This window comes from Syngnathus leptorhynchus, chromosome 4, assembly GCF_054491065.1.
Source record: "Syngnathus leptorhynchus isolate UIUO chromosome 4, UIUO_Slep, whole genome shotgun sequence".
NCBI lineage: Eukaryota > Metazoa > Chordata > Actinopteri > Syngnathiformes > Syngnathidae > Syngnathus > Syngnathus leptorhynchus.
The window spans coordinates 16,277,890-16,292,287 of record NC_141198.1 but is presented as its reverse complement, the minus strand read 5'-3'; the positions used below and the strand labels follow the sequence as shown (position 1 = coordinate 16,292,287).

General features: G+C 42.5%; 1 protein-coding gene across 1 annotated transcript; it reads left to right on the top strand.

Annotated features, from left to right (window-relative positions):
• Nucleotides 1–77: 77 nt before the first annotated feature.
• On the top strand, nucleotides 78–3,633 carry psat1 (phosphoserine aminotransferase 1). The gene is made up of 9 exons (XM_085910003.1): nucleotides 78–288; nucleotides 1,018–1,078; nucleotides 1,249–1,318; nucleotides 1,654–1,859; nucleotides 2,122–2,294; nucleotides 2,469–2,638; nucleotides 2,720–2,848; nucleotides 3,085–3,222; nucleotides 3,339–3,633. The coding sequence occupies exons 1-9, from the start codon at nucleotides 223–225 to the stop codon at nucleotides 3,439–3,441; spliced, it is 1,116 nt and encodes a 371-aa protein (XP_085766129.1). The 5' UTR covers nucleotides 78–222; the 3' UTR covers nucleotides 3,442–3,633.
• The last annotated feature ends 10,765 nt before the right edge of the window (nucleotides 3,634–14,398 follow it).

Here is a 14,398-nt window from a genome sequence, read left to right as displayed (position 1 = left end):
TACAAGCCGTGTTGCGAGTAACAGATGCCCCTTAAACGCACCACAAGGTAAATTTGGGATGTCCGAGCCCCCATGAACACAGCAGCCGCTATTTCTTCATGACGTCACCGCGGTTGAGCGGAGAAAGAGGAGTGCAGCAGCCTGAGTAAAAGACAGCCACGTCGTGACCGCTTTCGCTCTCATTCTCCCCCTTTTTCTTTTTTGGTCACCTTTTCGAGCACCATGGAGCCTCAAGTCAACCAGAAAACAATTAACTTCGGAGCCGGTCCAGCTAAACTCCCGGCGCCGGTAAGTTTGAGGTTTTTTTTGCTAGCGACGTCAAGTCTCCATCGAAAACTGCAATTGTATTGCAATAAAAATTCAACTTTGGCTGTTTATTGTAAAATAAGACATCCATTAGAAAACCAAATGTTAAAAACAGACGACAAATCACAGTTAGAATGATAGGCGAGATCAGTGTAAATGCAAATGTGACTGCTGCATGTATTATTTTTGGCTTAACTGTGTGTGATTGTGCAAAATCGTGATTTTTTTTCCCCCGTGTGCGTTTGTTGCAATTGTACGCGTCATAAATTGTCTTTAGTTCCTGAGTTGAAAAAGAGGCGAAAAGAAAAGGCTACTCGTGATAGAACAGCAGGGGCAGACTTTTAGCATCGCTCAGCAACAAGCTGAAAAGCGGCAGTTGAGTTGCATCAGCTTTCATCCTCTTCTCATTCATGTGGCAAAGGCGTGTGATCCGTTTATGCCAGCCAACTGAACATTCCGTTTTTAATCACTTGGCACACATGACGTCATACATACAAGGTGTCAAATATTTTGCTTGAATTATGCACTAAAAGCTGTTTTTTAGAATCTTCTGGGGGATTTGGGTTTTAAATGGAAATTTTCAGGTTCTTTTTTTGGTTGAATTTCAGTTTGTTCATTGCAGTGTTCTTGCAAATCAATAGGATATTTTTTTTATTTATTTTTTTTGCTGCTGCTGCATCATGACCTGTTTTATTTGGACACATGCTGCAGGTGCTGCTTCAGGCCCAGCAGGAGCTCCTGAACTACAGTGGCCTTGGGATCAGTGTTCTTGGTAAGAAATGTTCCCTTTTATACACGTGTTTTCTATGTAAACCCCAATGAGAAAGTCTGACATTTATAATTCTTTTTGGAGCATTTTTTTAGGTTACGATGAATTCAGATCATATCAAAGATGGGATGTTGATGAACTCATTTACTATAAACTAACTTTTGTTCCCTCAGAAATGAGCCACAGATCGGCAGAATTCACCCAAATCATGAATAAGGCAGAGAGTCTCCTTAGAGAGTTGCTGTAAGTGGAAATCAGGTCCCATTTTACTTAAACATTAATTCAAGAAGTGTATTAGTAATATTGACAAATGTATACAGTTTTCTAATCAATTATACCTCACGTTAGTCTTTTCAACACACATTTTTATAACCGTTATAAGTGCATTACATATTATTATTCATATAAATAATCATTTTACTGAAAAATATCTTGTTTTTAATTCTGTAAGTTGAATAATAAATTCAATAAGCAATAAAGAAAAACAAACAAATGTTTTAAAAGGTTTTAAAAATGCATTATAATTTGAAAATAATCATAATAAATGTCAAAAATGAGCAGTTTTTCCATCCCCACAGAAACATTCCCGACAACTACAAGGTGATGTTCCTGCAGGGTGGCGCATCGGGCCAATTCAGTGGCATCGCCCTCAATCTGATGGGCCTAAAGGAGGACAAATGCGCCGACTACATCGTGACGGGCACGTGGTCAGCGAAGGCCGCCAAAGAGGCCGAGAAATACGGCAAAGTCAACGTAGTTCACCCCAAGCTGGATAGTTACACGAGTGAGTGAGTGCGTGTGTTCACCCATGTACTCTTTTAGCGTGTAACAAGAAAATATTTTGATTCCTCATGACAGAAAAAAACTTTTTTGATACAGTAATCTCTCGCTACATCGCAGTTCATTTATTGCGGCTTCAGTACATTGCGCTTTCCCTCCCCCCAAAAAGTTTTCAATTGAGGAATTATAAGCCACAGGGTTCAAAATTTGACAAAAGAGTAGCGGCTTCTAGTCCAAAATTGACAGTACTGTCAAATTTCTTCCAGAAATCCCCGACCCGAGCAGCTGGAGCCTGAACCCGGCGGCGTCCTACGTGTACTACTGCTGCAACGAGACCGTGCACGGCGTGGAGTATAACTTCACGCCCGAAACCAACGGCGTGACGCTCGTCAGCGACATGTCCTCCAACTTCTTGTCAAGGCCCGTGGACGTTTCCAAGGTGAGAACACCTGCGACAAATTAGGCAATGGTAAAAGTCAGTGGGGCCCTCGTGACTTTGCCCCACTAGATGTACAAAGTTGTGACTCCATTGAGGAGCCTAAAAATGAGCGGAGGGATCGTCAGCTACTCGTGTCATCCTGTGAGTGACTCTGGTGTATTTATTTTTTTGCAGTTTGGTCTGATTTATGCCGGCACTCAGAAGAATGTGGGCTGCGCCGGGGTGACCGTGGTCATCGTACGCGAGGACTTGATAGGCCATGCCCAGAAAGAGTGTCCCATCATCCTGGACTACAAAGTGCAGGCTGAGATGAACTCACTGTACAACACCCCACCCTGTTTCAGGTAGTTTATTCTTGAAAATAACGATTTTGCATATCATACAAAAAAAAAAGATTTCAAAGCGCAGATTCCTTTCACGCGCAGCATCTACATCATGTGTCTGGTTCTGGAGTGGATAAAAACAAGTGGCGGCGCAGTTGCCATGGCGGCGCTCAACAAGCGGAAGTCGGACATGATTTATGACATCATCAACTCTTCCAACGGCTTCTATTGGTAAGTAGCTAAGTTTTTGCTGAACATGTTTATGTTGACATCGACACTTATGATGACATGATGACGCTTGGAAAAAATGTAAACGTCAACAACAAAGTGGAAGTTGGCCATTGTGCTTAAATGAATTTATTTTTAGATCCTCCCATAAAATTATGCGGCCCAAAAAAATGAAACTTTAATCGATAAGTGTTTATCAAAATCAAAATGTGTCTTACGTATCGGGTTTCCTCCACTAGCTGTCCAGTGGACGAGTACTGTCGAAGCCGCATGAATATTCCTTTCCGTATCGGGAAGAAAGAGGGCAACGATACCTGGGAGAAGGAGTTTCTCAACGGGGCATCCAAACGTGGAATGATCTCTCTCAAGGGACACAGGTTAGAATTTTGTCACCGTTAACCCAGTAGTGTACCGTGTGTACCATACTGACAATTATTTTTGGGTCCAATCGACAACTGCTGCAGTGGTGACAACTGTTTGTCTCCCCCTGCAGGTCAGTTGGGGGTATCCGTGCCTCTCTGTACAACGCTGTAACACTGGAGGACACGGAAGCTTTGGCCAAGTACATGAAGGAATTCTTAAAAGAACACCAATGAAGCCATCCCGGTATAACTTGTTCACTTTAGACCCAAAAAAAAAAAAGTCATATTGAAATAGTTTTGGTCATGGGCCAAAAAGGTGGATGTTGATGACATTGTTTGATGCTAAACAGTTCTAACGTGCACAGATGTTGTTATAATGTAAATACCATTAGTACGTTTAACCCTTCCAATACAATCTTTATTCTTTCTGGTGTCATTTATTGTCTCATTGGTCCTATTCGGAAATGAGGAGAGACAGAAGCGAAAGATGATTTTGTTGAATGTGCCTCTAGGTGGTGCTGTTTAACTAGATATGTCAAAAGGAGTATCAAGTACACTATAGATCAAATGCACTCGGGGTAGGTGAGCTTTCATTAGTTTTTGGTTTTATTTTATTTGAAAGAAAATATTTGAAAAACTAGCAGCCAGCAGCGCTTTTAAAGTGTCGGCAGAGGTCAGTGTTTTACTTCTCAAATCACTCGATGCCACCCCGCTTGATTGGGAGAAATTTTGAAACTGAGATACAGCGAAATCCACAATACATTATAAATGATTTTGGGCTTGACTGTTTGCGAATATATGTGTAATGCGTATCGTATCTAATCTTTTTGTATACTACAGTACTTTTTACATGAAGGTGTATATATCTATTCACAAATGTACATTTAAATCGACCAAATTGCTGTACTGAACATTAGGTTGTTTTTTTGGTCGGTTAGTGGAAGGGCTTTTAATTGTCACTGTACATGCGTCGAGGATAAATGAACAAAGAAAAACAAAATTTGTACGAAATGAATAATTATGAGAATTGCTATTTTCCTCAGTCTCCAGAATATCTATTGTGCAGTAGTGGGGAATTACTTCTCTGGTGGGTAATTTTCCTCAGAAAAAAAAAAAAAAAGATATTTAAAAAAAAAAAAAGTGAGATGAAAGTAAGCAGGCGGGCTTTGCAAGGCGAGTGGGGTTAGAGTGGAAGATGGGAGGTTGCGACAGGACTGCGTGGCGATTGGCGTGGCGTCGAGCCGTGCTAATGTAAAAGCTAAAGCCGGCGCTAAGGCTGCGGTAATGAAAAACACCAGGGAAGACAATATCAAACGGCTCCTCTACATCCTGCAGTGGAGATTAGCCGGCAGCAAAGCAGCGGGCCTCGGCTGGCGGGGAAGCAGAGGCAGGCTTTAGCGCTGCTGATTGAGTCTCTTGTCAAGAGCGACATGCTTGCACTCAGAGAACTTACGACCGCGACCGTCGTGTTTTACACGCTCCGTTTCACAACACGTACACACGCAAGACTGCTTTGTATAGATACCGGGCTCTGGAAATTGTAAATTCATCCACAATTTCTATTTTATCCTCACACTGTGCATTAAAGAATATTATAGGAGGATGTGAGTTAGGCTTTTCCTGAATCATTGTGTTGTTGTTTTTTTAAAGCGTAATACTGAGACGCACAATTATGGGAGACAGAAGCCAGGAGTTCTCAGAGTGTCCACTTCACGATGCACTTCCATGTCGAATCTCTGAACTGCATTTAATGAGAATGATTGGAGTTGTCTTGATGGGTCAATTAAGATGAACTGTGACTACTCTTACAGCGGCGCAGGCTTACCTTTCGCAGATCAGCCGCCCCATGTTATTGGTTGTTTTCTTGTGTGCCTCTGAAATGTCATCAGTCGCTGTTCCAATTGCGCTGCACTGAATTCCCCGGATGTTGTTGTTAGCTATTTTAAACCAAGAATGCTTCGGTTGGTTGCTTTGCTAGGGAAGTTTCGTCCTGCTATCGAGGACGTAAACATTCCTACCTCCTCCATCTCACTCATTCTGTCAATCAATCTTCTCGAATCGATGGGATTTATGGTGGTAGACGCTAGCAGGTAAACAGGAGTGAGAAAATTCCAAATAGAGAAATGAGTTTGGCCCCTACGTGGGGGGAGCGGGGGGGGGGGTCATATTTATTTTCTTAAATACCGTGACATTTGACATCCCTTTGAGACTTCCCTGTGATTTAGGGCTATATAAGTAAACTTGACTTGACATCATATTCTGTGCCCATTATTACAGCTATCGAAAACTAATGAGATAACTACAACTAAAAGTAAAAAAGAAACATTTTTGTTCACTAAATAAACACCAAAAAAGCAGCACAATGAATTAAAACGGGGTTATTAAATGATCATGTGGAAACTATTTCAATATTTTATACTCTATTGAATTGATATTACGCTGTTTTTATGAAATAGATTAAATGGCTCAATCCATCGCAGTATTTGTATCCAAGCAATTTCAAAAGTCAATTTTCCGCAAGTTGTCAATCAAAACGCCTTTGTAGGTATCATTTGTGATGAAGCTTTTGAATGATATCAGAAGATGTTGTGCAGGCAGGTGCGCCAAATTCATTGGCCAGTGATGACATATTAAGGCCGCACGGAATTGCAATCATTCCTGCCATTCATCTCATCTCTACTTTAATCCAATCATTACTATTGGTGATGAGATCAACAGATGACTTGCGACAAGGCAATTTTCTTCAAAGAGCCGACTTACTGTATTTTGCTGTGTCTCTGTAATAAAGCCATCGCTCCGTACGGCTAATCTTGTCAGCACCCGGTGCACTCCGTTCCGCCGTGGCTCCTTTTAATTGCCCGTGTGTTATTAATGAGGGGGGGGAAATGGCTCCTAATTAGCTTGTCTCTTTCTCAAGTGAAAGCGGTGGCACAAACACGCCTGGGATAATTAGAGCACTTCACTTGTCCAAGTGTTTATCTAAATCACAGCGCAACAATTAGTGCGCGTCGTCAATTAGCAGCAGGCGCCATTGACGTGAAGTGTTATGATGTCATTTTTTTTTTTTTTTACCGCCACTGACTCATTCGTGCCACGCTAAGCACATGAGACTCAATTATTCACTTGTACAAATAGATCGGGATTATTTCATCGCATCTTCAAACCCTGATTGATCATATGAAGATATTTCGTTTTTTTTTTCTTCAAATCGGGAAATCAACTCATTTCTATGAATATAAAATGTCACTGAAACATAATGATTATTTTCTTTAGCTCGCTGTGTGTTTATGTGTGCTCATGTAAGGCTAACATATCGTGTGAAGAGAAGATCATTGACAAATTGAATTTGCACCTACAGCTAAGTGAAATGAGTGAGGGGGGAGACTAATTGCTGCCAAGTGATTGACATGCACGCGGTGTGTTTGCATGTGTGCATGCGGCTGTCGGTCTGCCAACGTCAATACTTGAGTGAATATTTAATGTGCGTGTTTATCTGTGTGTGTCTGTCGGTGTGTGATAACAGAATGTCAGCAAAGACAGTGGAGTTAATGAGCTGGGGGGGATTTTTTTCCCCCCTTTTTTTGCAACCAGGAGAGGAATGAAAAAGAAGTGAGCACCGTCGTGCGACTAATATGTTGTGTAACGATGCGTGTGTACGCTGCTATGCTAAATGAGATGTAATGACAATGGATGAGAATGCTTATGGAGTGATATGAAATTATTTGCATACTTAAACAAGATAAATATATATATAAATAAATCATAAATAAAGAATATACTATGCCTGTGAGGATTGTTATATATCTGTCTATGTGTGTTGCAGCACCATTTATATTCAGAGAGCTTTTCCTCAAACACTAACCTAAAGCGTGTATGAATTGACTAAATCGTGTTTTTCTTTCATATGGATAGTAAATAGTTGATTAACACGTCCTTTTAAATGATTCAATATCAATAAAGTAGGTGTACCAACCAGCTCAGTGGCCTAGTAGTAGAGTGTCCGCCCTGAGACTGGAAGGTTGTGGGTTCAAACCCCGGCCGGGTCATACCAAAGACTTTAAAAATGGAACCCATTGCCTCCCTGCTTGGCACTCAGCATTTAAGGGTTGGAATTGGGGGGTTAGATCACCAAAAATGATTCCCGAGCGCGGCGCCGCTGCTGCTCACTGCTCCCCTCTCCCCCAGGGGATGGATCAAAATCACATGGGGATGGGTTAAATGCAGAGGACAGAGCCCTTTGAGACTGCTTGTGATTTAGGGCTATATAAACTTGACTTGATTGATTGATTGATTGAGTGTAAAACTTTTCGGATATTTGCATTTTCTCATGTGTTTCTCGTTTCTTCCGGATGCCCGAGTTCTCAGCAGGCACACTCCTCAATTGGAAAGCCAAGCCTTTCATAAAGTTGAATAAAATGCTGTTTTGAGGCTCAGGGGAGCTGATATTAGCGACGGGGAATCACTACTGGGTGTTCCCAGCAAATCAGATCGTGGTAACCAGCCCGCGACGTGGGAGTCGACCCAATCCGGCGCCCGCCGTTTTGTGTTATCTTTATTGTTCCTCTGACGCAATATGGACGTCTTACCTCCGATGGCCTGGCCCCATTGGGGGGGATTGCATTGTTTAAACGGCCAGCACGGACAGACAAGGGGGGTTATTACTCATTTCCAAAAGATCACAGCTGCTGTAAATGCTGCCACGGCACGCCGTGAATGCCAACGGCGGCGTGATTGGCAGCTTGACGCCGGCCGCAGCATTTGCATGGCATTTAGCTGGGCGGACGACGGCCACCCCCAACACCTTGGTGGGTAAATAAGATGACTTGTCGTGCAATCTCGCTCCTCGTCAACCACCCAACCGTCTTGGTCTGCCAAAGCCCCGACTACGCTCATAATTGTATGGCATTTAAGCACAGCAAAAAAGGACATCTACGAGTGCTTTACATGATCTGACTATCGTTAGGTACAATTACAGGTTACCCATGCAACCCCGAGCTCGGCTTCTCGCCATGCAAAATTATCTCGTAGTTATGAAAATGTCAAATGTAAGTATCGGAATTGAACAGATCGTGAGGCATTTTTGCAGTTAATGGTCCGAATCAAAGCGATTTAGAAATAGAGGGGATGGGACTAACAAGGACAAAGATGTATAAAGGCCCCATGAGAAAATGGTAGAGATCTGAAAAAGTACTCGTAATGTTACAAGAATAAAATGGATGCATCTATGCAAAATAAAAAGTGTGAACATTTCTCCTTAACAGGTAAGATCATCACCTCTTTTTTTCCATTATAATATATTGAAGGTTTCAAATTGGTAAAACTTCAAACATTTACACTGCGTTCAACATAAGTCGTGCTACTAGCGCTGTAGCTGTGGCTAATGTTGGCTTGTTTACAATGCTAATGCTACCATAGTTTTGCTAGCGCTGCCATTTTGTCGACATTTGTATTCTCTCTAACTGTTCATCGTATCTGTGAAAGCAAAAGTCTTTTATTTTAAATTTGAGTCTTGTTTCTAAACAGTATTACATTTGTGAGTTGAAGAATAATCTAGAATTTTACCAGAAGTAAAAAGTTGGTTTATACTCGAAGAAGGTTATGTGGTGGTTGTTGTTGTTGTTGTTTTTGAATCAACATATTATTTATCCTCTCGCACTCCTTTTTTTCATTTCGTTATGTTCCACCGGGTGTCAGAATTCACATTAAGCGCTCCGGGACGTTTTATTTTTCGAATATGTTATCTGACTGAACACCGATTCACCGCGCTGACACTTTTATTCACCTGGAATAATTCGGAAATGACAGCGGCGGCGGTGACAGCGAGGCAATAAGAAAAGTCGCAGGTAAAAACAACAACGAAAAAAAAAAAACTTGTCAGGGAAACAATAAATCAATAAGCCTCGCCAACACATCTCGGCCAACTCCTTGACACCTAGAGCTCATTAAACACAGCCTAACGTCAACTTAGAAGAAAAAGAGTACACAGAGGCTCACCGTTTCGTAGCCGAGAGCTTCGGAGCAACCTTGATATATTGTATATACTAGAAATAAATATGATTGTCCTTTAATCTGATTTTATTATACTGGGGACTCCCGCTGGCGGGCCTTCTGAGGGCTGATGGTGTGTAATGTTATTGCAGGAGCTGTGGTGGAGGGTGCAGCGTGTTTCATATCCCCTTCTTGACGCTGTTTTATCGTGTCAGGGCCATTATTGTTTCTGTTGCTTTTTGCATTTATATGCACCCGTGTATATAACTTCATAAATCAAGTTATTGCGGCTGTCTCTGTTTGCATATGCCTTTGCACCTCCCCGGGTGATCTCTCCTGTTCCGCTACGGCTGCTAATTCGAAAATCCTCGCAGGCACGGTCGACTCAAAGCATAGTCCGAGCTAAGCACCTGCTTTTAGGCGCTCATTCCTGGTCACTAGGGGGAGCTTGAGAGCAATTAACAGAACAGTTTTTTTTTTTATTTAAGTAGAATTAGGGAGCATGTTTCCTGGTGAGTTTTGTTATATTATCCTTTTACATGTGTTCCTCCACTGTTTGCATTCAAATTCCAGCCAAAGTATAATTTTGCTTCGGGCCCCCTGTGAACTATGAGGCCAACTCTTTTTGCAGGTTCTGCTCAGTTAATGAACCCCCCCCCCCTTTTTTTATATGTGTGTGTGCTTGCATTGACAGCTTGTATGGCCGCTGTGCACTCAGACAGAACTAAACGCTCTACACATCATTGAGCAGCATTACAAACCTCTCCCTGCTCATCACTCTGACTCTGACTGGGTGCGGCAGATGTGTGTGTTTGTGAGCGGGTGTGTTTACAGGACTCGGCTAAGTAGAATGTCAAATAAATCAACCTGTCTGTCCCCCCCCTACTGCAGTACTCCCCCATTACTCGTCGGCGCTCATATATTTTTTTTTTTTACCACTTTTTGTCCCTCTCTCTCTCTCTCTCTCTCTGCTTTATGTCCTGTATTTCTCCCTTTAAATCTCACGGGAGGTGTCACGTGTCCCTTGATACATCACTGTCATCTGCAGATCAGTGTTATGCATAGATACGCTTGCGGCAATGATGCTATTTTTGTATTTGCTACACCTTGCCTCAGGTATTACAGTTACGTCTGCATCCGAGCTGAATTCAGAGCAAAGGCACTTTCTGTCCCGGACCAATGCGCTTGTCCTGCTGAATGGTGGCTGATTGAGACACATGGACCCGCCTTTGTGCGCTGATCTTGTTGCCATTGATTACCTATCAGGGTTTTTGATTGCATGCAGGAAGTAATTCTTTGAAATAGGCCCTAATGGCTTCCAATCTGGGTTGATGACCCCTTCCGAGAGTCCAATTGCGGGTCCATTTAGGGCCTTTCAGAGCTTTTTCGGTGTACATTGTCAGAACCTTCCTCATAGCTCACTGTGGAGTTCCGTGACCTGCATCATGTGGCCTCTTTAAGACGGAGCGGCGGCTGTGTTGCAGAAAAAAAATATATTTCTTTGCAAAATTTACTCTGTGAAGATAGTAAAGTTGACCTTGTTTCTTTCTCTCGCTCTGATAAACATGTACAATCGATTGATATTTTTAAACGATACTTATACGACACATTATGCTTAACATCGTGTGAGTCGTCAGTCATTGAGTCGATTACTTCGGACTGTGGAATCGTCTTAATTTAATAAAGCTTACTAGAATGAATTTCAAATCCCCCACTCATAGAACAATAGACAGCTGCTGGTGAACTTTCAATTGCTTTATTGAACAAACGGAACAACATAAATGGAAGTGGCAAAATGGCCGCCTTGTGGGATGGATAAAGATGGCAACAGAATATTGTGTTAGGACTAGTCAGGGCTGATCATGTTTTATGTAGAACAGATTAATGTCATGGTTGCATTTCTAAATGTTGTATCTATAAAAACGAATCGCATATTAAATCGCCCAAAAAAATACAATTGGATTCTTTTTCAAAATGATTCATCCTCAGCAAACATTAACCTCAAAGTCAAGCCAATGACTATGCCACGCAGTTCCAGGAAAATATCTTGGACTGAGACATCGGTGATGATTTCCATTCCGAAAAGGTGAAGAAGGAAGTAGCTAGCAGGTGAACCAAGCGATCGAGGAGGCCGAGCCGAGGCGTAATCCCGCTTTTAAGTGGATGTGACAAGCGCCGGTTTCTAATTTGCACAATAACAAAAAAGGAAAAAAGGTGACGTGAGAGGCGAGCTATGACAAATCTTTTAAGGATAAGAGAGAGCAGGCTCAGGAAGCGGAGGGGGGGGGTCGCTCCATCATCAGAATGTCGGGCCACGTTATTATAGTCTGAGTTGGACAGCAGTGTGTGTGTGTTTGGGGGGGGGGCATCAGACAGGAAGAGGGCTCGCCGTCTAATCCTCCAATTTTCTTACATTACTAACCCCCAAGCGCCCCACCTCCCCTCTTATCCCCACCTCTGCCGACAAATGAAACTGGAGATAGCGACGGCTTCTTTCCGAGAATGACTTGTAGGAGTAAAACACACAACGGCGAAAGAAGAAACAAAACAGAAAGCGGCTACGTTAATTGCAGCCGTTGTTGAAACGCTTCACCTATGCGGAAGGCTTCCTCTATGTGAGTGTTGGTTGTTGTTTTTTTGCAACATTTGTGTACAATTTTAGCAGATACACAAGAAGCCCTTCAGCGATCAATAACTTCCTGCCGATAAGGAGACAAATCAAATGACGGCATATTAAATTAAGATATCGTTTTACACTCTCATTGATGGATCACGCTGGAGACTTTCAGGCACTTTTCTTTTTGACTTGCTAGTTATATTGCTCGTAGTTTTGTTTACCTTTCAATCTTCAGGTTAAATGCGACTTAGATTGGGGGGAAAAAAAACTAAATTTCACAAAAATAAAAATATAAATACGTCTTTCCATTGTAGTATAGATGATGTACCGACACCAAGGCTGTTCCAGGTCCAATTTAGCCCGTGTCGACTGAAATTGATTTGTTGGTGTGTGTTAAATAGGCACAAAGGATTAGTTTGATCATCGACTAGTTATACATTATTTTTTGCATTTGGTTTTACTTTTATTTTTTTCCATATCCCAATAAAAACAGCACATTGGTGTCTTTCAGCATTTACCGAACAGAACAAAGCAGCGTTCGCAACGTTTCCACAGTCGCGCGACTCTCGTGCCCGCTTGATTGGTTCCCATTTCAGTCACCTCTCGTCGGGCGAGGCAGAACCCTGACTGAGCCGGACTAATTTGCCATGCTAATGAGATGGCACCAGCAAACACAGCCAGCTGGAGACCAGAGTAAATGATCCTGTCATCGGTCGAGAACACAAACTGGCTAACCGCTAATTAGCTCGCCTCCGCTCGTCCGGGTGACGTTCTCGCAGGAAGATGAGGAACACAGACTTGTGTTGGTGGAAATTCTATTTTTTTTTTTTTTTTTTTTTTCTGCAGGCGTTCTCCTGCTTTCCTTTTTTGTCTGTGGGGTGTGTGTAGCAAAGAGATGTGCCATAAGAATAAGGCGGGAAAATATGCTAAGCAGACAATCAAGGTGTACCCCCTGGTGCTAAACAGCCAATCATGGCGGCCCCAGCGTGTGTCACCGAGCGGCAGGAGGCAGAATTAGTCCTGGTTAGCGGCCAGGGCCCTGCCGAGTGGCTGATTAGGCTTTTAGATGGAAGAGGAGACGGGATGTGAAAAGTCTTGCCTGCTGCCATGAGGTGACCCAGACAAAGGACTTTTTTTTATACTGGAGAAAATGTCGAGGCAGAAAAGTTGCTTAACCCTCGGAAGACAGAAGAGGTGGATGTGGGTTGACTTTATTTGAACGACTGGATTGCACTGATCCTTTCTCCAGTGTTTAGTGTGACACCTCTGTGATGGGTTGTTATAACCTTGACAGGCCCACGCACGGACCCTCAGGATATAATGACGTGGTTAGCGTCTGGCTCACATACTACACACGGTAAAAGCGCTCATCATTATGTAAACGGGGCTCTGGGGGAAATAAATGGAAAAATATGAGTATATTGAATAGTATGTTTTTTAATGAAGAAAAAAAACAAGAAGATAAATAATACTACAAATCATTTATATATTTATTGATTTATTTGCTGGGCCTGGAATGGATTAATGATATCTTCATTCAATTCTATGGGGAAAGATGATTTGAGACATGAACGCTTTGGGTCAAGAGGGTCGGTCAATCAACAAATTTGACTCGTGTCACTGTAGCAGTAAGGTTTATGTTTCACTTGAGGGGCGGGAATGGGGATAACTTAGCACCAGATGCTGATGTCCCCCCCCCCCCCCCCCCAAGCATGTCACTGTGATTGAGCCCATCTTTAAATGTCATACACACACCGTGCGGAGGCAGGATTAACCTGCTGCTGGAGGACTAAATCCAATGCTGCCTGTCTGGTTATCCCTTCACACGGGCGCCCCCCTCCCGTTCAAAGGGGCCGACCGCTGGGGATTAATGACGTGTTAAGGGGGGCGACAATAGAGGATTTCCATGAAGCTTGCAGTAAGGACAGGAGATTTGAGAACACAGGCCACCGGTTAGTGCGCACTGAAGGATGATTAGGTACCGGCAAAACACACACCAACACATGCAGGCACACACACACACACAAAGAAAGCATGATTCGAACACACGTTATGTATTATCATTGCATGTGCCTAGAGAATAGTGTGATGGCAAGCTGGTCCTATAGTAAATATACCTTTGGAAAACCTCGCTGACCTTAAACTCAACAGCAGCAACCCTCAGAATCAACTGCAGAAGTCCCCCATATTGTTTTGTTGACAACTGATTTTTCACATCTTTAACTATTTCTAAAATTCGGGGAGAAAATGTCTTTTTTTTTTTTTTTTTGGTTTTGTTTACACTCATCTCCTTGATTGAAATTTACTCATGAGTTACAACGTGTCGCAGCTCCACACCACAACGGAAATATAAACCAGATTAGGGTTTAGCGTTTTGAAAAAAAGTACAAAAAGCAAAACCACACTGAACTTTAACTGCTGGGTGGAAACGTGGCCAATGTTCCATTTGATTCGCATACAAGGTTTGTTGTTTATAGGGCAGGTAATAAACACAGGAAACACTTTCCAGTGACCTTTAAAACGGTGGTTGGAACCAAGCACAGAGTTTCGACGTTGTGACGTGCAAAATTGATCTCGTACCGCCGA